Consider the following 25,284-nt stretch of genomic DNA (forward strand, 5'->3'; position numbering starts at 1 on the left):
CAAATTAAGATCCAGCCCTTATGAATTTATCTAACCTTATTACCTCCTTACAAGTCCTATCTCCAAATACATTCACACTGGATATTAGGGCTTCAGCATATGAGTTTGGGGTGGATATTAACATTCAGTCCATAATTGTAGCTTAATCCAATGATTTCATCTTTCATGAATCATTCACTCAGGTGCTCAGGGTGAAAACCTAGGAAACATTATTAATTCTTCTCTTTCCTTTTCACCTTCCACATCCAATTTAGTGGCAAAGCCCTATTGGCTTCACATTAAATTGTATCCAAATTCCCATCACTAATGAACAATTGTGTTTCAATCACTATGGCCTAAGCTACTATTTTCTCTCACTGAGCTGATGACCTGAAGATGAACTTCAAAACAAGTCAAATCATGTCACTCATCAGCTTTCAACCTTGCAATGACTTTTCATCACACTTGGAATAAGATCTATACTTCTTGCCAGGTGGCCTTCAAAGTGTTACAGAATTTGCCCCCTCCTGCCACACATACACTGAATGCTTCATCTCCAACTGTTCACCCTTTGTTTACTTTTACTTGAAAATATCATACGTATTCTAGTACCAGAGCCTTTGTAATCACTCTTATTTTCCAAGAAACAATTCTCTTCTAGATTCTTCTATAGTTGGCTCCTTCTCCTTATTCAAGAAATTACTCAAATGGTACCTTTTCAGAATGGCCTTCCTTGGACCCTATTTAAAATTGCATCCTCCTTCCCTAACCTCACCTGTTATCCTGCTTTATTTTCTTCATAGCACTTAAGAGAATCTGAAATTAAGTCTTTTCCTATTTATTTATTTATTTATTTATTTATATTGGTGCCCCCACTAGGATGTAAACTCCTTGAAGTCACAGGCTCAACGCTCCTTTCCACAGTTGTGTCTCCAGTGTACAGAATGGAGTGTGCCATATAGGATGCTATGGTAGGCTGAATGACCTCTCCCATTCTCTGCAAGGTGTTCACATCCTTGTCCCTGGAAACTGTGAATATGTTACCTTGCATGGCAAAGGGACTTTACAGATGTGGTTAAATTAAGGATCTTAAAATGGGAAGCGTAGTATGGATTATCTGTGTGGGTCCTATATGTAATCATGAGTTTTTACAAGAGAGAGGTAACAAGGCCAATAGAAGAGAAGGTAGTGATGTGATGGCAAAAGCACAGATTGGAATGATGTGGCCAGAAACTAAAGAATGCTGGCAGCTTTTAGAAGCTGGAAGAGTCAGGGAAATGGATTTTCTCCAGGAGCCTCCAGAAGGAAGCATCCCCACTGACACCTAGATTTTAACTCCTTGAGACCTATTTTGAATTTCTGACTTCCAGAACTGTAAGAGAATAAACCTATGTTGTTTTAAGCCACTAAATTTGTAGTAATTTGTTACCTACAGCAGCAGTAGGAAACTGATATAGATGCATTTAATAGGTGTTTGCTTAATGAAGCAATTCTGTAGAACACATGGGAGGTACAACCATTTACTTAAAACCTCTCAAATTACACTCAGAATTCTCACAAAATGTATTTCAAAGACAGTATCTGCTGTAATAGGTATTAAACTTCGAGGAAATTATAAAATAACTACTTCCCATTAGGTTTTATAACAAAATCTCAAAGTATAAACTTTTCATCACTAAAAAGATAATATTTTGAAATCTAAAAGTAAATTATAGGAATGATTCTGAGGATTTTGAAATTGTCATGCACATATGAAATGTATCTGTAAATCTTCTAGTTAAGTGTGTATTGGGAAATACTGGTTGGGTTAGGAATTATATTTGAGAAGGATTCATTAGTATTTCATGGCTGTTAATGTAAATTGAAACATATCCAGTCTTTCAGTCTAATTGTTTTCCTTTTTTCATATGAGGCTGTGATGCATGGTTGAGATGCTTTTATGAGAAACCTCCACCTTTCTGTGCTCACTGAGTTAAGTCAATAATAGAAGTCTGTTGAATTTTACCTAAACTAGAGAACTTTTTGCAAACTTTTACAATAAACTCTAATTTCCTGTTGGCATTATTTTTCTAAAAGAAACTAATTAATGATGCTTCCTTTGATGGAAAGCCTGTTTCCCTGAGTTGACAGTGGTGTCATGCTGCGAAGAATATAGCTCTCTGGAGAGGTTTTTACATATAAAATTAAATTGCATACAGAAAAACATGTAAACATTAGTGGTTGCACACTTTGTTTTGGGAGGTTTGACAGCAACAGAGAGGGAAGCACAGAGGCAAAGGCAAAATTCTTCTTGTGCTGGAGCAGCAAATGTGAGAGTTTTCTTTTCCTACACCCCAATTTACCTCTGAGCAAACGAAAAGAACTGAATTAGTGCTGCTAATTTGGGAACTCGTTAGAACATTTTTCACTCAAATGCGAAAATTGCTATAAGTAAATGTTGTGGAAGAAAGAAAAAACAATTGTTTTATTTCTAGTTTTAGACAAAGACTCAAAGTGTCAAACTCAGAGAGCAAAAAGGGGAAGCAGGGTAGGGGGAGGTGGTGGGTGAGAATATGGTCCATAGAGGCAACAAATTATATCAGCTATAATTTATTATCATTTCATTGTAATGTGATAGAGACAACATATTAATTAATGAATATTTGATAATATCCCCTTCTTCCCAATGAGGAACAGCTTAGCTATATCCTATTTTTTTCCTTTGCCTTCCTTTTCCCACCTAAACCCTACTATACAAATTCAAAGCATTTAGGTAAAGAGTGGGCCAAAGGAAAATAGAATATAAAAAGATTGTAGCAGAAAAAAGAAGAGATTTGTAGAAATAAGAAAAAAAAGAGACATGGAAAGAAAAGGGAAAGAGGAGGGGAAAAATGAGAGCTTATATAAAAAGAGTCCAGGGAAAAGTTTGTAGGGCAAAGAATGAAGAATGAGTGAAGGGGTGGAAATTGAAGGGTAGCCAAAACAAAGAGATGGGATGTGGCTTTTTAAAAATGTTCTTATGGATAATGAACTGGATTCTTTTTAGTATTTTTCCAGAGATAGGATCATTTATGTTTTCGGCTTCTTGGCTGAATTGTGTTGGCTAGAAAGACTGAATGATGTAGAGTTACTTACTTTAGACGGGTTACATTTGGGGAGTAAATCTCCAAATCTTTGGATTTTCTGATGTGATCTCCAAGTGCACCTTGATTTAAATAATCACTTGTGTCAATGGTGCATTTTGGTCTGAAGGCCAAACTCTTGGAACAATGAAATAAAGAAGTGGGAACTGGAGAGTGGTTTTTGAAATAACTCCAGAGAGCCAGAACAATGTGATTCAGGCTCTGCTGAAATGAGAACTCCAATTGGAAGGGGAAGAAGGAAAAATAGCTCCAACTTGGAAATCAGATTTGTGAAGGATATATAATGAATTAAATTGACATTATCTTAAAAAAAGAAAACTTCCCTTATAAAATTGTAAACTGGACGTTAGTTTTAAGACAGCTTCAATGGCCATCTAACTTCTTAAGAAATTATATTCCTTTCTCAACAGAGAAAGAAGGCCTATTTCAATCCTGCCTGGAATGGTCGAAAGCTGCCCTGCTCCACTGGTGGTGAACAGATTCATTCCAGGAGGATCTGGCTGCTTCTGTGGAAGTCAACTTCAAGGAGGGTTTGGAACCACTGGAACAGAACAATAGCTCCCAGAAACTGGAGAAAATTATAGGAAATACCATGCCAAGAAAGGGCCAAATAAAAAGCTATAAATTGTGATTTGATCATCCACCAAAATGATACAAAGATGCACAGACACAAAAATAAAGAGATGCTAGCATCTAACATTCTACACCAGGGGTGATTTATGAAGTCAAAGCTAAAAATGCTGCCATTAATGTTATGGATGATTTTGAAAGGATGTGCCTGTAAGAAGCAAGTAGCTGGAAGAATTCCTAAAGTGGACTGTCTGCCAGGAGAGAAGAAAAGAGGCTTGGCAAATCTACTGGTTGGAGCAAGAAGGTGAGTGAGTCATGGTTTGCTGGGTTTTAATCACAAAGCAAGAACCTCTTGAATTCTCACCACTGGTGAAGCAGACCTAGGTTGAGGAGGATAAAGAATGAATTTTAAGGGCCTTCAGGATCACCTAATGGGTCTGGCAGCAGAGGCGTTGAGCAAATTTAGGAAACTAGGACTTATAGCAAGGATACTCCATCCTATTGAAATTTCCCAAGAGAGAATAAATAGGGTCCAAAGTCCCAATCTCAGGGGCCCTGAGAGACAGCTCTTCTTACAGATTTGGCACCAAATTGCTCCAGTGCAGGTAGGTTTCCTATGACTAAAGGAGATTTGAAAGAATTCAGCATGGGTGAGTCCATGTAGGTAAGGATCCTTCTCAGTCTCTTGGCCTGGTCAAACTTAGAGTACTGGAAGTAGCCAATATTTGCTTCTGTTGTGGAGAAGAGGAACTTTTCATGGCAGCCTCTACCTCAAGGTGCCTATTAGATGAGTAATCTTTCATTATATGAGGAATGAGAACTGGAAGAGAGGAGGGGAGATTCCTGGGGGAGGAAGGAAGGGATTAAATACTAAATCTGGCATGTTGGCCATCAGAGTTTTCCCATTATGCCTCCAATGTTTGGGAAAGGACAGTAATTAATTTTGGCAGAGGCAGCTGAACCTGACAGTTCCTCCTGTCAGAGATACCTGACAGGGATTTTGATCTGCCCAGAATAAACTAGAGAAATTGGGGGCAACAGATGGAAAATTTAATATGCACATAGGCATGGGCATTCATGGCCTCCCTCCCATCTCTTCTCCCAATCAAGGAGATTTCTGGCAATGTCATTTTGGTATTTTCTACTTTCCTAGAGTTCTGTGGTCTAATTGTGCAGTGAAAGAAACTTGTAAGCCAAGATGGCTTATCTGTATTAGAAAGGATCCATGGAAGAAAGGTCTTTGTCCAGAAAGGGTAAAAATGGAGAGGTAGGAGGTAAGTGGAAAACGGAGGGGGAAAGACAGCAATTAATACCCATATTTTGGGGATACCAAAATTTTCAGGGATATATAAGACATAAAAGGAGGGATAGTGTTGGCTTGGGGAAGGGATTGCTTTGGGGATGAAGAGTCAGGTAATGAAAATAACATAAAGAAATCAATGTTTATTTGGGTTGCTAGATTATGATTTTTTGCACACAAAAACAAGGCTAGATAAGCCCCATGATTTATTTAGACCTTGTAATCCTACCTCATAGAAAAGTAAAAGATGCAAGAGGACCCACCAGTTAACTTAAGAACTCAGTCATTACCAAATTCATTCCTCCTAGCATTTGCGCTTGCTTTCAGGGTCACCTCATCCTGTTTTCTTCCCAACGGAAGATCGTTGTGGAGCTGTGGGGCCTGTCTACTTCTGGTTCATCCTTATTCCTAGTGTGAGTTGGGTGAGACCCAACCCAAACAAGGAGCTTCATAGGCCCTCCTAGCCTCAGCCAATCCCTGTTCCCTCAACCAGACAAAGTTGTCAAAAGTAACACTCAGCCCCTTGGCATACTCTCTGTCCCTGCTCCTAGAAACACCAAATGCCTCCAGAAAAGCAGCCCAGAACACAGCAGCATGGCATCCCTAACCTTTCCATCTCCCCTAGATCCCGGCCTGGTAATCCTTCACTGTCTTGTAAACTCTGATGCCTTCAAGCACTGTGTGTGTGTGTGTGTGTGTGTGTGTGTCTAAAATTTACATTCATATCTTAACATACACATATACATGTATATTTTAGAGAGGTTTTTCTAGTTGCCTTAATTAGGAGGATTGGTTAAAATTGTCTAGAACTTTATTAATGGATGTGGAAGTCCTTATTATCCCACTGTAAAGATGAGGCACAGAGAAGTTAGGTAATTTGCTCAAGCTCACACCACTGGCAAATGGTGGACCTGGGATTCAGCCCAGAAAGACCTGCACCATCATCTATTTTCTCAAGCATCTGTTCTCTGCAAGGGTGATGTAACTGCTTTCTGGTGACACAAGAGCAAATCTTGGAAAATCCTGAGGAATAGATTTCTAACATTCATTCCAGTATTTCTACCAAAGCTTATTAGAAAGCAGGTCTTGGGGGCGCCTGGGTGGCTTAGTCGGTTAAGTGTCCAACTTTCGCTTAGGTCATGATCTCGCGGTTCATGGGTTCGAGCCCCGCGTCAGACTCTGTGCTGACTGCCAGCTCAGAGCCTGGAGCCTGTTTCAGTCTGTGACTCCCTCTCTCTCTGACCCTTCCCTGCTCACGCTGTCTCTCTCTCTCTCTCCTAGAAATAAATAAAACATAAAAAAAAAAAAAAAGAAAGCAGGTCTGGGAATGCCTCATAATCAGAAGATTCAAAGGGCTAGCTAAAATCTGGAAATGCTCTGCATGGACAAACAATACACACAATGAGATACTATACACCAGTAAAAGGGATTGAAATACTGATACATGCAGCACAAATGAACCTAAAATATACTGTTCTGAGGAAAAAAGGGGCCTTATTCTTTTGTGTTTTATGTTACTTCTTTTATGTTTTTAATCCTTTTTAAAAGTTTGAATTTTTTTATCTGATTTCAAGGATTAGGGGAAATCTAATTCTGCTGACTAATGGCTTCCCTGAGCACTTTGTAATTTTAGATTGTGAGTTCATCTTAAGTGGGGCTTTATCTATGGAAATCTTAATGCCAAGTTGAGGGTGTTTTCAAGAGCACTTAGTTTTGTGCTTGCTTCTGCCAGTATGTCTCCTTCCCCCATTAGCCTTTTTACTAGAATTTCTTGGTTTGGGGCCTGGTGAAATGATGAACTAGTGTAAATTCAAACTTCAATATGTTAAGGTTAGGCCCATGGCTACGCTTTCTCCGGGAAGCAAGTTTTGAACACACAGACCAGGCTCAGACAGGAAGCTTTATTGTAGTTTCCATGTGCAAGTGAGCAGATTTTTTGGTTTCACTGAGGATGTAGCTCTAGGAAGTTTATGTAGTTTCAGTTTCAACTTACAACCATTGCTATAGTCAAGACCTTTTATCCTATACCTATGTGGCCAGGAAAATAACATGCTCCATGATTACCTAGAACTACAGCTCTCTACCTCCACCGCCACCACCATCACCACCACCACCATCACCTACTGAGGCAGTCCCAGGACCACATCACGTTTATTTACCTCATGGTTTTCAGTCCCTGTGAAGTCTTTCTTTTGCAGTCAGCTCTGCCTTTAAAAATAGATCAGTTAGATTTTAGCCAACATATTGAGTTTTTAAAATGGGAGGGTTTTCAAATTTTCTGTTCCACAACACTGCTTGTTAAGTAAATCTTGGAAATGCTAGATTAAACTCCGTGGGGAGTCACATCATTAGCCTGTTAAAAGCCAACAATTTAACCCTTTTTGGAACAATGTACACTAAGATCTCTCTTGGTGGGTTTGCCCCTAAATCATCATTTTCTTTGCATATTATAAATGAGGCAGTTCTCCCTGCTCAAGAGTTCTGATGGGCTTAACTGTTTCTCGAGGCCACTACTTTAACCTGTCATTAGGAATGTGTTGAAATGATGGAACAGGGGGGCTGTCTTTCTACTATAGCATGAGAACAGAACTGTCATTTTAAAACGAATACCAATACTATTCATAAGCGTTAAAATGATAGAAGAAAAAGAAATCATCCTCTTCTATACAATTTAATGGAACACATTTCTCTGTTAAGAGGTAATCCTTACTTTTTCTAGTATCAATAGAGTAAAGGCTCTGAAGGATGGCTGAGTGACTTGATGCCATACTATGGAGTGGTCAAGGATATGAGAGGTCTTAGAATATTCTATACAAAACTTCTGCTAGTAAAATAGTCAAAAGCTAATGGCCAACCCATAACCTGCAGGCTTCTAATGCTATTTATTACACTGAGACTCATGCTTAGAATTTATTGCATAGAGAGCTAGAATTTAAAGACAATCCCATAGAGCGGAAGCTGTGTAATTTTGTGAATCTTGCTGGTTGCCCCTTTGGGACACAAATATGCTCTTGGTCTATCCTATGTACTCTACCAAAGTAACTAATTATAATAAGTAATTTTAGAAATTATGTGCCCCACCAGCAACAATAGAACACAAAGAATTCTGAGATTATCAATCTTTCTATAGTGTAATTTTTAGGTGAACACAATTAACCAGATGTCTATTAACTAGAATCCCATTCAGGGAGATTTATGAAGTTTATAAATTAGTGATTAGATATCAAAGATATCAAAATGGGAGAAAAAGCTAATGAAAAGATGAATAAGAAGCTGTTTCTTTATCACCCCCTCCTACAAAAGGAAAAAGAGGCCCAGAATCTACCCCAACAGCTCAGCCAAGAACCTCTCATTGAGATAAATGCTAATCCTATTTTTCCACATGTGCAGTGTAAAGATTGTGTGTGTATATTGGAGGGGTCCCAAATCCATCTCTGCCTCAACAACCCCTGATCATGCTCTCCTGGTCACATGCACCACTGAACTCTCACCTAGATTGGGTTCCTTTTTCATAAACTCACATTGTAATGCTTAGCCTGCTTATTAATGTCCATCTTCCCAAATAAAATATAAACTCTCTGAGAACACACAACTCACAGTGTGAAAAGTCTGGTATCTTGAAGACCAAATATAGCATAGTCCAGAAGGAAGACAAGCATTCTTCCCTCTCCTGCCACCAGAGTGTTCATGTGACTAACATTTCACATGGGCTTGCTCTTTGTGAGACACTCATGTGGCAAAGGTAGGAAAATGACATCACTGTGGCAGAGAGGCCAGCTCTCTAATCTCCCTTTTTTATATAAGTGCGTGGCAAGATGACACATCTTAGCCTCCCTATCAGTTAAGAAGACCCTATGACCAAGTCCCCTCACAGGAATGGGAAAAGAAGTAAATTGTGTGTGCCTCCTGGCAGCCTGGCTTTAAAATCTCCCAGAAACACTCCTCCATGCTCTTCCCCCTTCAGATTGGTGGGATGAAAATGACCATAGCCACCTTAAAAGCTACATGTTAGACAGCAAAGCCTCTCTTGAACTCTCTTGAGTTCCAGAAAAACCTGCATGAAGCAGTGACCACTTTGTGAGTTGGCTGATCTGACCTAAGTGAAGCAGAAATAAAATTCTTGTTCTTAAAGTCTTTGAGATTTGGGAGTCTGTTAACAAAGACTAAATACAGTTATCAATCTTGAGAAATTCACATGTCCTAAGATAGAGTTCCAATTATTGTGGAATATGTTCTAGATTCTTCAAGATACAATGTTTTTGCCTTCAAAAGCTGCAGGCTTTGCTCCCACCAAGGACGTATGGCCAAGTCCATGTAGGCTGAGACACCACATAATGGATATTTTTCTCTATATAGACAAATGAGCCTTCTGAGTCAGTTTCTCTGAAGGAGTAGCTTGGTGGTATGGAAATTTAATCATTTTCTTCTAACTACACATCCCCTTACCATTCTTCAAAAGTGAAAAATCCAGGGAAAATCCACCTTGGTGGCTCAGTTGGTTAAGCATCTTACTTCAGCTCAGGTCATGATCTCATGGTTCATGAGTCCAAACCCTGCGTTTTCTGTGCTGACAGATCAGAGCCTAGAGCCTTCTTCGGATTCTGTGTCTCTCCCTCTCCCTCTGCCCCTCCCCTGCTCATTCTGTCTGTCTCTTTCTCTCTCTCAAAATTAAACATGAAAAAAAATTTTCAAAAGTGAAAAATCTAATACCCATAGTTTAGTCCCTAAGGGCATTTAAAAGTCACCTCATCTCCTTTGTGCTTTTCCAATTCTATAGTGATAAAAAGGATTAGGTGTAGACCAGAGCCTTTTGAATGCCCTAGGAGACCAGGTCAGTCCACAGTGTCTTGAAGGATTAGCAGCAGCCTTTGCCATATTCACCAGCCCTGGCCACCTCCAGACCTCAGGGCTGGGCCAAGGGAGACCTGAGAAGTGAATATAATGAGTTTCTATAGGCAACAAAATGGCTGTTAACAAAGACGAAGTCCTGGATCTTTGCACTTGTCCTTGATTTTGTGCACTTTCCAGAGTAGTTAAAAGGTGCATGTTTTGCATTTCACCAACTCAAGAAGAAAGAAAGAAATGCAGGGGGGGGGGGAGTTACAAACAGATTGGAAGGAGAATGGACAGATGAAAGTTATTTTTTAACAAAGCAGTATTTTTCACTCCCTAGGCAAATGACTTTTGTGAAAATACTTGTATGGAAAGCCATATACTATTTTTTTTTACTTAGTTATTACTATCATTTGGTTGGATACAAATAGAAGTTTACAATAAAATAAAAAGGTATATGATCAAAGATTATATACTTTTTGGTGATAAGGTGGTTTGTAATTCAAGCAATGTACTGCTTGAGACTTATATCTTGATTTCCCATTCCAGTTGCTGCAGATGCTGAGGAAGCAAAGAACACATAGATGATGAAAAAAATAGTTAAATATCACTGAGCTAAATAATTAAGACTATTACAAAAAATATAAATAACAAATTTATAATGTATTACAATACAAATAACAGTATTTTTTTGTGTAAAAACTGCATTTGCACAAAGGAACTAATTAGGAACAAATACAATCACACTACATCAGAAACATGTTAAAATGGTCTAAGTAACACAAATAGAATGGCACAGTTTACATGAAACTTGAGCAAGAAGCAGCCATCTGAAGACCATGTCCTGGTCTGAAACTACCAAAGGCCTTTCAACCAAACCTCCTGGTTTGGAAAAGCTGCTCAAAAAGCTGCCCCATCAAGGGTCATCAGACTTGATGACTCCGTGTTTGGGTTTTCAAGACAAACTAATCTTCTGAAAAGGATCAAAACGTAGGACTGAGGTAAAGATACTAAACAAGAAGGAAGTTTTCTGTTGGCACAAAAGATTTACATGAATACTTTTCAAAATGTTGTTATATTTGATGGGATGGGTCAATTATAGATTTATAATACTGGCAGAATTAACACTGCAACACTGAGGTGGACAGAGATAAGTTGGTACACAGTAGCAAAAGCACCAATCTTTCCCTTCTTTCTCTCACTCCATACTAATTTAACATTTTATACTGAAATCTTAGGTGTACCCTATTGTTTCTATTTTTTTTTTTTTTTGGACTCTTTAACATTTGCCATCCTGCAAAGCAGCATATAGGCTCCACTCTTAAATACTTGGTCATAAATAGTCATATGCTAAGTGCTCACCTCAGAAGACATTTTTTATCATCCTTCCCCAAAGGCGTTACACATTGTAGGCTTTGCAGGCTTACACTCAAATCATGTAGCAATGCCATAAAAAAGTCAAAATTTGGCTTTCTCTACAGTCAAAAGCCAACCTGGCTAAACCTTGTTTACTTTTTATTACAGTCATTATTTTGGATTTCTTTTTGTAGTTAAAGAGTTTTGTAGCTAACAGGGCTCATAGGCACCAGTTCAGGTTGTAAGTATGCACTCATGTGGTGCAGGGACCTGTAAAGTGGAGGAGTCCTGCCTGCGACCCCATTCAGTGCTTACACTTCAAAGGGAAAGAAAGAAGTGGGATTGCCTACTCATTGCTACAGGAGCAGAGCTCTAAGCAAGTTGGGGTGGTTTAGCAGGTCTAGCAAGCGATGAATGATGAAGAAACTAAGAAGAAGGTAGAAGTTTCTAATCAGTGAAAAGGCACCCCGCTCCAACTGCTCCCACATAAAGCAATGCACTTCTATTCCAAAATCTAGAGTCACTTTTATTTAATTTTCCTGATTTTGAGTTATATAAAACACTATTATTTAGTTAAACTGATATTGCAACATAAGGAAGCATGATTATTTTTTAATTTTTTAAATCAAAATCGTGTTTCCATGATTTAACTTCTAGATTAAATATATTATCTACAGGAAAAATCCATAAAATCCTACTGAGATGTTAACCAAATTTTAAATTATTTTAGGTTGATGTTTTTCCTTTAGTTTTATATTCAGTAAATACTGAAAACAAACCTAAAGGACTTAAGTGGAAAGAGATTAAATTAGATGTGTACTTATCAGGACATTGAGTAAAAACCCCATCTTTTGCCAGGATGTTTAAAAAAAAAAAAAGTTTCCTGTAGCCACAGATGCTCCAACTTTTAATGGACCTTCTTCACCAAACTGTTTTCTCCTCTTCCTCCAAATTTTTAAAAGTACTGTTGAAAAAGAACGTATATTTTTCCTATTATATAATTAGATACTATTTCGGGCCCAATTGGAAATTGGCCTTACATTTATAAAAAATCAAAGTGGAATTTATTTCTTCATTCCTTCCCTTCCGGTCAAACATTCCACTTAAAAAAAAAAAAGTTTTAATATATGTGGGTGGGAAAGGGGGAGGTTTAAGCAAAAAACCCAAATGATGAAATCTTTTTTATTCTATACCTCTGAACTTGAACTTAATGATCTTTGAAAACTTTGTTTCAGAGAAAGAAATCCAGTGACAGAAGGGTAGGCCCCACTCAGCAATGATCGAGAAAAGCTTCCCAGTATTAGGGAGACATAACTGCCCCATCAGAACCATGGTGCTTGAGGTAAGGATGTGTCAGAGATGAACATGGCAGGAGGAGTAGGAAGAGCCAAAGTCAAGGTTTTCCCAGTCTCTCAGTTCTGTGATGGCTTCAAACTCAAGACGCTATTGCTGTCTGAAGAGAAAATCTATCGGAGACTGTTAATGAACCTCACCGTACTCGAGGATGAGCCTGTCAGGTAACTGAGTTGGAAAGATGAAAGAGCTTTCCATCTCTAAAAATTAGCTTCTGTCAGAATAAAAACCTCCTTTGTGTGAGGCTTGCAACAGACCCATCCATCTACCAGAGGGTAGAAAGTTTCAGCACTTCCCCCTCCTTCAGTGAGCCCCTGTTCAAAGTTAATATGAGGTAAGGGTTATCTAAACAGCCAGATAGGAGTATACTGCATATTTCCTTATAAAGATGACAGAAACTTTTTGAATTTCATAAACGTGTACTATTTGTTTTTCTGTCTGGCCCCAAGGGGTGTAGGATCAACTTTAGACATCTTTCATAAGCTTGGAATCTAATTTTATGAATTTATTCTAAGACATAAATCAGGTAAGACAGAAGTAGATGGATGGATTCTTTAAAAGAAATCAGGCCCCCTGGGTACTTTTACTAGATTGAGTATTGAGAGATTTACAGGGATAAAATTCTTTACAAGATTAAGGAAGAAGGAAACGAAACCAAATCTTTCATTTCCAGATATTCACTTTCATTAATTCTTTCACCAAAAGCACATCAGTGAAAGAAAACCAGAAATGGTTTTGCAGTTAATAATAAAGTGGTTCAAGAGCCAGGGAACCCCTTGAGATGGAAGCAAAACAACAAAGTATTCAAGTTTCTTCACAAGACTACCTTGTACTGGCAACACTCAGGGCACTTCTGGCTTCAAAAGGAATATTGCTGAAGGAACTTAAAAAAAAATAATTACTACATTTTGGCAAAAAACAAAAACAAAAATCTCTCCTGTAAAACTCCTACTTCCTTTTGAATCTCCAAAGGTTACACCATTTCATTCAACATGCTTGGCAGTCACGGCTCCATGGGCTTTGGTTCCGGATTATGTAAACCCTCAAGTCAAGAACGAACGCAGCTGACGTCAACCCGCCGCTGTCTGCGGCCCATCACTGAGGAAGTTTTGTGAAGCGTGTGGGGCGCCTGCAGGCCCACGGTGGGAAGGTTGGAGATACTAAAGGTAAGAAATCATAACAAAGGAGATTTGGAGAGTTGGGATGACGTCCAAGCTCTTTTCTACCATAATATCCCGGGCCCTCTCATTTTCTACCTCTAAAAAAGTGTCCCTCCACTGTGGTGGCTGAGGTTTCTTACATTTGACAAAAACGAATACTTCACACAAGACTTCCACAAGGGTCTGCGCGTGTGAGGACGCTCAAGTTGCTCTGCCTTCATTTTATGGCGCCTGCGGGGTGCTTAAGGTCAAAACTCTCTAGCCCCCAGCAAATGAATTTGTGCCCATGCCAAGTGTTCAAACAGATCCTAACACCATGTTTATTTTTCTGTTTCCTGATTGTCATGCCTGAAAGACTCTCATTAATATACATGAGGCTTAATGCCACGACACTACATGACTAGAGATCGTTTTTTAAGAGAATGTTGTTCATTCAGGAAAAAGTACGGATTTGATTTACACTGCAGACCAGAGGGAAGCGGACGCAGTCCTTCGGTCTGACTTCTCGGAAACACCATCGTTAGACCTGACCTAAGTCAGGTCCCTTATCGGCATGCTGACTTCTGCGCTGCCTCAGTGAGTCTTCCGCGACCCCGGCATCGGCTGGGCCGGGCTGCGCAGGCGCGTCTTCTGCAGGCTCGGGCGCGCCGTCCTCCCGGACCTCCCTCGGCGGCCCCAGGTGACGGGCGTCTTTCCTCTCCTCGTCCGCGCGAGCGGCCACGCTGTCCTCCTCGTCGTCGTCCTCCGCTTCGTCCTCGTCACCAAGGTCTTCCTTCTCTTCTTCGTCATCTACGAGGCTGTCCTTGTTTTCTTCTTCATTTGAATCATCTTTTTCCTCCTCTGCCTCCTGCAAGTGTTCAGCTTTGTCAGCCTCCTCTGACCTCCGAGTCTGCTCTGTGGAGGGAAGAGAGGGGAACGTCCTCTGAATAAAGTGGTCGTTCAGCAGTCAGCTGAGTGTGCTTAGCTGTGAAACGGAAGCGTGGGGGCACGTGACCGTTTTTCTCCAATCTGCAGGGATGTTACCACACAGCACAGATCTCTGGCTGGCGGTGCCCTGCCTCCATTCAGGGCTTCTCCTCTCTGGAGAGTTCGCTGACTGTGTTGCCTGGTAGAGCGCAAGGTTCCTTCCTGCTTACTCAGTGACCCACTCACTAGTCATGGTGATTGGTTCAGAAATGTGCCTTAAGCCAAGCCAATCACAGGACTTCCCAGGAGTCTTTGGCCAGAGTGGAGAAGAAAAGCCTTCTCTCTTTCTACAGGAATTGTCAAACTGATAAAATGTGAGTCAGGGCTGTTGACAGCCACTGAATCAGCCACATAGAAACAGAAACCTAACATCCCTTGGGCTGAGCTTGCAACCAGAACATCCCTAGATTTTTTTAGTTATCTGAATTAATAAAATTTCCCTTTTTTCCTAAGTTACTTTAAACTGGGTTTATGGTATTTTTTAGACTTCTAAGGAACATTATATAATGTTCTAATTATTTTTATTCTAATTCTAATTATTATTATTCTAATAATTTTCTAATTATCTCTGGAAGTCTCCAAGTCTTGAAAACTTCAAGAACTGAAAAGAAATAAAAGTTTAGTTAAACTAAAAAAAAAAAAAAAGTTTAGTTAAACTTCCACACAAAATTAACCAATTATAAGGTCTCATAAAAGTCTTCATGCAAAGTCTCAAAACTAGGAATAAAAACATGGAAACCCAGCACTGTTTAGTCCCACAGTGTGGAGCAGTGCAAGGATTTGGGGAGACTGTTCTTATAGGATTTAGGATAGCTACTGGTAAATGGTTGAGACTCGCTAAATGTGAGTTCTTCTCCCTCACTCTCCAGTGTGAATGAAGGAAAGGGTGTCAACTAATTAATGAAGGGCATATACCTAAGGGGAAAAAAACAATTGCCAACATGAAGTATTTCCTTATTTAGGGGAAGAATAAAATAATTTTTGTTCAAATCTGACCTGCAGAGAACATATTTCAAAGAATTTGGTAGTGGTGATGGTTCAGTCACCTAGCAAGCCAGGGGGAAAAAGTCCAGTGTTTATCTGAGCACAAAAAGGGCTTATCACAGCATTCTAAATATACTCTATCACATGAGTTTATCATACTTACCAGTGCACTCAGATAAATGCTTTGGAAGTGGTACATAGAAACATTCTGATATTACCACCAAGACCTAAAGGGAAAAAGTGATTTTACAGTGAATAGATATGACATTTATTACCAAAGAACCTCAAATTTAGTTCTTGGATCTATAATCAGATATTCACAGACAAATATTTAACAGTTGGTCAAAAGTCCTCAAAAAGGACAAAGGTACAGTTAAGAATATACAATTTTTCAAATGTAACAATGTAGGAAAATATTATTGATTTATAACAGGAGTCAGGGGTCACAAAGTCAAATGTCTATAGAGAGCCCACCAAAAATCGGTAAATCAAACAGGTATAAGAAAATGGCCAAGTCTAAAATGGCCTTTTTAAAAACACTCCTCTGGACAAACAAAACTAGTCTATATAGGGCTGCCTCTCACCAATGACTGAGTAAAGGCTATTTCAGGGTGTAGAACTGTTAAGAGTACCATAAGAAATTTCTACAGATATAAATTGCAAGAAAAGTCATCAATGATATGAACTATACCCTATTTTAGACAGTGATGGACTTGGGTTCATCTCCGACCATAATGAAGCATGAATGAATCATTTTCTACTTACTAGAAACATCCCTCTCCCTTGATAAACTACAGGCTCCTTAGGGGCAGATTCATCCCAATCTCTGTTCCATGTCCAGCCCAGCATGGGTCACAGGGATGAAGCTATGGGATGTGGGGTACACTTAGCCGGACCCAGAATAAGCTGCTGCCATTCTTCACACTTTCCCCTGAAGCACCACACAACATAAAGATCCAACCAGGAAGAAGCAGCCCATTCAGAAGGGCAGTGTATGTCTTATATATAGCTGCCTCCCGACTGGGGCTTACTTTGAATAATTGCCCAGTCTTAATAAGATAGTAATAATACTTCATACATTAGTGTTTTAAAGTGTTCTAAAATGTTAAAGAACCTAATATCATAGTCCTTTTGATTCAATTTCATAATCATCATATGAGTACCCTACTTTGTGTTCAGGATTATCACCATCTATATATTCATTTATCACTTTACTCAAAATTTGGTTCATTGGGTTCAAGGTATCATGTTAACTTCTATGAGGACAAGTTCAAAAAATGGGCAAAAAATAGCAGTTTAAATATAAAACAATATGGAACATGAACTTCATAAGAAAAATGAATAAAGCACTTTGACAGATATGTCAAAGATACAGATATTACAACCAGTCATGGGAAGGATCAACAAACAATGACCATTTGAGGGGTGGTTGGCTCAGTCGGTTAAGTGTCCGACTTCAGCTCAGGTCATGATCTCTTGGTCTGTGAGTTTGAGCCCTGCATCCAGCTCTGTGCTGACAGCTTAGAGTCTGGAACCTGCTTCGGATTCTGTGTCTCCCTCTCTCTACCCCTCCCTGCTCATGCTCACTCTCTCTTTCTCTCTCTCTCAAAAACAAATAAACATTAAAAATTAAAAAAAAAAAAGAATGACCACTTTAAGGAGACAGAATTTAAGGACCTGGGCATAGTCCAGAGCAGATGGGTAGTACCGGCTGCCTGGCTTGTCTAAGTTACATCAAACTAGACCATGGGGGCTACTAGATCCAGAGAAAGCCCTGAATGCAAGGCTGGGGAGACCGATGTGGTAGGACAGTGGGATGCACAAGGCTCTGTGGATTGGAGAGGAACAGCTCCCTGGGCCAGTTAGAGGGCTAGGAATAGAGTATATACTTGATTTCTAAAACTGGGCCCTTTGCTGACATGTGCAAAATAACACTTAGTATAATATTTCTGCCATCTTGAGGCTCAATTAAGAAAACAAATAAAAATCTAAACCAGCAGCCTTGTTTTTGACTTCCCATCTTTTAAAATTAGGAAAAAGCAGAAAATATAATAAGCTTATGGGAAACAATGACTTGATCAGGAACTCACTTCTCTATGGAAAACATCCTGCCCTCCTGGCCACTGTAGAAATTAAACTCCATAAAGATTCATACAGGGAAGAACTTCCACCTTCAACAGGACCAAACCTCACATGACTGCATGCCTGGGCTCTGCTTTCAGCCCTCAGTTAGTGGCAAAAGTGACACACAAGACTGAACTGCACACCTGCAGGCCTCCCTGAAGGCAACAATTCTGGCTGTTGTGTGCTGCTTTTAGTATGTATTTCAGTTGTAGAAAAGGAATCAGAGATATGTGTTTGGTATTTTATGGAAATGAATTACCAGAAAATTTCTGAGTCTACTACTGCTTTGAAATTATTATTATTTTGTTAAATAACCTTATTCTCCCAATTTCTTATGAAGAAACAAAATTCTATATTATTTAATCACTTGAACAGACTAGAATCAACTCTCTTGTTTCTTCAGGCCGATTATTTGAATCTAAGTTTCCAAATGAACTTAGGACGTAGGCAGGTGTGACTTCATTTCTTGAATTTAAAGTTGACCTCAAAGATAAAATTCAAAAACCCTTTATGCTGAGAAGAGTTTCCAGTGGTTTTCCAATAGGCTCACACTCAACCTACATTCTCTGTAACTCCACTTGAGAATCACCCAGGATCTCATGGTGTTCCTCCTACAAAAGCCTCACACTCATGTGGCCCTAAAAGACACCACTAGAACAATCCAGCACTAGACCATACATGGGAGAAGCATATTTATATCCAGTCAAATTTAGATCCAAAGTGAAATACATTGAGGCCAGACCATCAGGGACATGTTAGTTAGTACTAAGATTAATGCAAGCTAATGAATGACATATCTGAGTTCCATCCCCATCTGTGAAGCTAACACCAGTAGTCAGATCTCAAATATAAACCATAGAATGAAATAAACATGTCTGCGGCAAAACCACATCGAATCAAATAAAAGCCTCCTCAGCTTCTTGGAGTATGACTTTGTCACCCTGTTATATATCAATATGTATAAAAGCAACTGCTAACATTTTAAGCTTATTTTTTTAAAAAGAACTTGTTAATTTAAATATAGTAAAAAAGAAATAAATAAAAAGAACTTGCTAAAGACCTGAAATGTATTATACAATGTAAGGACAGACTTACCTTAAGTAAATACATTTATTATTTCAATTCTTACTTAAAACATCTAGGAAGAAAATGCACAGATGCCTACTAGATACTACTTTTCACACCAAAAGAAGACATGGTAATGTGCTTTGCATATTATTTTTTCCCATAATAATGACTGTATTTTTTATCTACATTATCTTACAAAATCCACCTTGGGATAACCAGAATCCTTGTATAAGCAGCTGGTCAGGATTAGAGATTCAATTGGAGGATATGAACAAGAAAAAAAATCATCTTGTTCACTCAAGGAACAAATTCACAGGTTTGGCCTTATCACCACAGTGTTCTAATCAAGTAGGCAATGTGTGAAATCACAGCTGACTCGGTTGTCTTGGAAACTGACTATGAATTCATGTAAGGTCTCCAATTCTTTTATTACTGCTATATTCTGGGTAGCACACATCTTCAAGATATTTCAGGATTAGGAGATAATAATTTAATGAATTTTCCATTATATCTCAGATTACCACTGAAAGTAATATCAAACAAGTAAATGCTACTTAACTTCTTAGATTATACACAAAATGGCATTTGTTTATGCATCTTTTCTTTCATGGCTGCTTTCTAGTTTTGCATAAAATCCATGTGGCTTTACAGAAAGGGGGAAAATGGCATTATCTCTTACCAGACCCATGAGAAGGCCAAAAATCAGAGTGGCCATGATGAAAAAGACATAAGAGCACCAAGCAGGAATTCCAAGGGTCACTGTGAAATAGTTGTGAAGATGCTGTAATCAGAAGAAAAAAATAAAATCTTTACTTATTACCAAACATGTTTGAATCTCCCCCTCTAGCTATAACTCAAGTCTGCAAATTATTTCTTCATGTATGAGTTCCCACAAAGGTCATCCAGCCTGCATCTATATGATTCTTCAAGAACAAGTCAACTTTTACAACACTGAAAACCTAAGAGTAATTATCAAGGTCATATCTTGACCTCTGTTCTTGAGTTCTATTTCTTCGTTCATGATCGGGTACAACTCTGACAGAATTGTTTTTCTAGCCCCTCCTTTCATCATGATAGATTCTTTATGGTCATTCTCCCGTAATAATTCTATACCTCAACTTTTACTTATCATGTGGCATCCATAAAAAATTAAACTTCTTAGGCCTTTGCCAATTTTTAAGTAGAACTAAATTGCTACTTACAGAGCATCAACCATTTAAAATGTCTCAATACTTCCTTTTTCTAATCAGACCATCACTCTACTCCACCCATCCTCGACAACCTTCCTAACTCACCATAAAACTGAAAATATAATATTACACAGAAGAAAGTTTTTCCAGTTAATTCATTACGAACAAATGAGATTCCATCAGTCTTTTGAGTAGATATCACATCCCTTCATGCTTACTGTTCCCTCGGACCCTATCTGATGTCAGTCACCTTAAAAAATGAGTGAAAAGATACCATCTTTGCTAGAAATTATTTATATGCTAAGCCATATAGATATGAACCTACTAGTTTGGAGTCAAGGCTCATTTAAATGTGGACGTTTAGGAGCCATGCTTCACCATGATGGCTTAGTGAAGCCCTTACAGCTGTGTTAGGCTTCTTACAGCTCCAAAACAGTCATTCAGTACAATCCAAGTAATTATTGGGCATATGACAAAATGGCTCCAAGCTAAATGCCACAAGCAAGCAGAGATAACAACTGAATGACTTGCCTAGAACTGATGAAGTTTATGACAATGAGTCCTAGTTTCTATTTTAATATTTCTCAAAATCCAAATTACTCAAGTATCTCCTGTTGGCTTCTCCATTTATAAATGCCAATACAATTAAATAATATACTTTATTCTGGCTTAATTCTGAATGATAAACCAACAAACAAAAATCTAATTGGTCTAGAAGAATCTGAGATCTCCTCTCTCCCAATTTCTCATTCATTAGAAAAGATAGATCTAAAGACCCAGGAAGCATTTTACATACTGATACATGCAAAATGTTCAATAATTATTATTATTGAATAAAAAAAGATACTAGCAAATCCTTTAGTTATTCACAGGAAATGCAAAAAACTTGTGATTTGTAAAGCTATCATCTATCCTCTGTTGATAGAACTGGTCATCATTCTACTTTAGCCAAGGCAATTGTTTTTTAAGAATAATCTGGGGTGCCTGGGTGGCTTAGTTGGTTAAGCATCAGACTTCAGTTCAGGTCATGATCTCACAGTCTGCAAGTGCGAGCCCCGCATCAGGCTCTGTGCTGACAGCTCAGAGCTCAAGCCTGCGTGGGATTCTTTATCAATCCCTCTCTCTCTGCCCCTCCCCTGCTCTTTCTCTCTCTCTCTCAAAAATAAACATTAAAAAAAAAAAAAAAAGAAGAAGAGAGAAAACAATCTAACATTGTGCTGCCCAGTAGGCAAAAGAGGTATTTGGGATAGCGGAAGTTTGCTTTATTCAAATTCTGTTCAGTGTAAGTTCTAAAATGTATCATACAAATTCTGTGTATTCAGTTTATGCTCTTCCTGATGACTCAGTACCACTAACAGGATTAAACTCTGAAATGTGCCAAAGAATTAAAAAATATGGAAAGCAAGTCTGGCTTTGTGCTGACCCATAGAAGTATGTATTCTGGAGCTTGCTCTATAAATATCTGTCTATATGGCTAGAATGAATAATGTCCAGTTATTAGTCCTTCCGGACAGTGTCTTAGGCCCTTTCTGCAAAATAAATGATTAAAGTAACTTTAAAGAATTTTCCTAAGTTATTTTCTAGAATTCAGTAAGTTATTTGCCTTTGAATTACTGCATTCTGAGTCAGACATTTCTTAGTGCATTCAAAATATCTTCTTATTGTAGCAAGCTCTGCTTCAATTTTCTGGTATCAGCTTACTCTTTAAAGGATTTATTTGAGCTTCCTTACTCTTTAAAGGATTTCTTTGAACCTCTTAGAGAAACCCTGCCATCTTGTGGTCTTTTAGTTGATTAATATTAAAGCCTCATTAACCAAGTTGTGTTTTTACAACTGCAGACATAAATCCTTATCTGCTTACTTTGTCTGAGTCCACAATAGTTTTAGAACACCTTAAGAGTGCTGGGGTTTGTGGTACTGGGTACTTGAAGTTTTGTTACATATATGTTTTTAAGTAATAACTGATTCAAACTGATATAACTCAGTTTTGGATTCCTGTATTTCTGTCTCTTTAATCGCCAAAGTGACAGTTTTCACTTGTGGAAAATACTAATCTTGCTCAATATTATATCTCACTATAAGGAAGCATCTTACTCTGTTTCCTAAAGAAGCACATAAATATCACCTAATGGGCCTGATGAATTATACCATACTATTATAATAGATAACTGAATTAGAGCCAATTTTTGGCTGGATACAGATTTGAGAGGACTAAATGAAGACACCATTACAGTAGAATAAGTGAGAAGAACATTCTACCCAGTGGTCAGATGGATTAAGTAATAGAGTAAGGCCAAGGCATCCATGGATCAGAGACAGAGCCTTCTCTCTATAGAGAGATCTGTAACTGATCTGGGATCAGAACTACTGCAGGTCAGGTTAGATGCTTCCCAAGGGCACCCATGAAGCCTAGTGTTGCACAGTCTCATTAGAGCTAGGCTGGGCCTGAATTATAGAGAACCTTTTGGATTCAGATCCCATCAATGTCACAGGATATACTCTGAGGAGTTTGGGGACAAATCCAAGACCCCTTTCAAACACAGATCAGAATCCTCAAAACATCTGCCCTGCATGGGAGCAGCTCAGAAAGACTTTCTCTAGTAATGGCCAAACGTTCACTTCACCTTCAATGTTTTACTCTCACACTTGCAACAAGACACAACCTCATAGCCTCTTGTAGCCATTAAGAGAAGTACTTTGTGGGTTTACACCATCTCACTGTAATATGGTTCTAGATCATTTTACCAGGAAAAACACCCTCAAAACAGTAAGAGGTGAGATGCCATTATCTAAAACACAGAGAAATGTTTTGAGAGCTTTAAAATATACTCTTGTTAAATGTTGGTGTGGATGTGGAGAAAAAGAACCCTCATGCACTGCTGGTATGAATGCAAACTGGTGCAGCCACTGTGGAAAACAGTAAGGAGTTTCCTCAAAAAGTTAAAAATAGAACTATCATGTGATCCAGTTAATTCTACTACTGGGTATTTACCCAAAGAATGTGAAAACACGAATTGGATAAGCTACATGTACCCCTCTGTTTTTTACAGCATTATTTACAGGAGCTAAATTATGGAAGCAACCTGAGTTTCATCAATAGATGAGTAGATAAAGAAGATGTGGTACAATGTGGTACAATTCCACATGTACAATGGAATATTACTCAGCCATAAAAACTGAAATCTTGCCATTTGCAACAACATGGATGGATCTAGAGTGTAGAATGCTAAGTAAAATAAGTTATCAAAGAAAAATTCATATGATTCACTCATGTGGAATTTAAGAAACAAAACCAAAGAAAAAAAGACACAAACCATAAAACAGGCTCTTAACTGTAGAGAACAAATTGATGGTTATCAGAGGGGAGGTTCATGGCGGATGAGTGAAATAGGTGAAGAGGATTAAGATTTCACTTATCATGATGAGCACTGAGTAACATATAGAAAGGCTGAATGACTATATTGCACACTTGAAACTAATATAGTACTATTTGTTAATTACACTAGAATTAAAATTTCGAAACGTATTCCCACTTTGAAAAAAACCACTCTCGTCATTCTCCAGTATAAATACTCATGGCCTTTAATTCTCATTGTGAGGTATTTATAAAGCATTAAATCTTCTCCATCATAGACTGGACAGCATACCTTACTGCCTGCATCTTTGCATAACGACCATAACACTGAAGTGAGGTACGTTACATACTATGTTAGCTCAGCAAGCAGCAAAAATTCACCAAATCAAATAAATACTGAAATGCATGTAAATGCTAAACTAGTTCACAAGCGTACACATTGTACAACTGGCATACAACCCTATTTTAATCTTGCTATCAGCCTGGATTAAAACATAAATGAATAAAAAGATAAAGTATTCCTTATTGATTAGTCAGAGGTAAAAAGTAAAATCATGACGACAAATGATTAATGAACACAACTAACAGGAAACAGTTACAAAGTACTGATTAGTTACTAGGTTCTATGCTAAGCACTCAAAGTGTTCTAGTGACAACAGTTTATAGCAGGGGAAACTAATGGGTTCAGAGATACACACACAAGGTGGAGAACAATGTGTTGTCTCTGGAAGACAGAAAGATAATACCTCCCTGAACCACTGTCACCAGCTGTGAAAAGAGATGAGAAGTCAGAAAGACTGGGGGGCGCCTGGGTGGCTTAGTCGGTTAAGCGTCCGACTTTCGCTTAGGTCATGATCTCGCGGTTCCTGGGTTCGGGCCCCGCGTCGGGCTCTGTGCTGACTGCCAGCTCAGAGCCTGGAATCTGTTTCAGTCTGTGACTCCCTCTCTCTCTGACCCTCCCCTGCTCACCCTGTCTCTCTCTCTCTCTCCTAGAAATAAATAAAACATTAAAAAAAAAAAAAAAGAAAGAAAGACTGGAAAGTCTCTTCACACATGTGCCACAGACCACATCCCAGCTTCAGGATTCCAAACCCCTGACTGTGGCCCCAGACTCAGCAACAGTGCTTCCCAAGTTCAATCTCTTGTACATTGCCTTCATGACATTAGCCTCACCTTGTACTATCCTTTATATTATTAACATTTTTCACTAAGTTGAGTGACTTTTTATAAGTTCAATAAAATTTCTTTGAAAATTTTAAATTTTCAAATATATAATCAGTACCAATTCCATATCTAGAAGATGTCTATCCATTCTTTGAGAAATTCCTGGAGTTGTACATCTTCCAGGCTTCAGTGACTCTTATGAGGTAGACAAAGGATAGCTGTTATAGCTAAAGTGGTGGTGACTGCTTGGAGTTTATATAAAAATTAAAATACATAGGTGGATACCATCACCACTGGATTGGGAAGACAATCTGAATTTTAGTGATTGGACAGAACAGTTGAGATTATTCCCCCTCCTTTCCCTACAAATTACCCACCAAGGATCCCTCAGACTCCAGGGGACAGCAGGAAGCTCACAGGATCTGGCTTATAATATTATTCAAGGAACTTCTTCACCAAGGGTTTATTCAAGCAAGAACATATGGGAGGTTGGTGTAGAGTTAAGAAAGCCAAATGTAGAACCCAACACAACCCCTGAGTTCATAGGAACTCGGCTGTGTGGGTGTCTCCTCACCAAGCAATTTTGACATCCTGAGGACAAGCTCTTCTTTTCAAATTGCCAGACCCAGCAGGCTGGCGTCACTACTAGAGCAAAACTCAAGGACTTAAGGATTAGTTTAGTAGGCTCTGACCTTATAGATGTTGCTCTTCTTTTTATCTTTTTCATTACAGAAAAATACACATACAGAGCAAGATAACA

General features: G+C 38.6%; 1 protein-coding gene across 1 annotated transcript in view; it reads right to left on the reverse strand.

The window, feature by feature from the left end:
- Positions 1-10,448: 10,448 nt before the first annotated feature.
- TMX4 (thioredoxin related transmembrane protein 4) overlaps positions 10,449-25,284 on the reverse strand; it is a 43,930-nt gene continuing 29,094 nt past the window's right edge. The window contains exons 6-8 of the mRNA XM_077749134.1: positions 19,495-19,596; positions 15,787-15,850; positions 10,449-14,567 (exon numbers count right to left, since the gene is read on the reverse strand). Coding sequence (XP_077605260.1) covers positions 14,194-14,567; positions 15,787-15,850; positions 19,495-19,596 — 540 coding nt within the window. The 3' untranslated portion in view covers positions 10,449-14,193. The remainder of the gene's footprint in view (positions 14,568-15,786; positions 15,851-19,494; positions 19,597-25,284) is intronic.

Source organism: Crocuta crocuta, unplaced genomic scaffold (assembly GCF_008692635.1).
Source record: "Crocuta crocuta isolate KB4526 unplaced genomic scaffold, BGI_CrCroc_1.0 scaffold407, whole genome shotgun sequence".
In the NCBI taxonomy this organism is placed as follows: domain Eukaryota; kingdom Metazoa; phylum Chordata; class Mammalia; order Carnivora; family Hyaenidae; genus Crocuta; species Crocuta crocuta.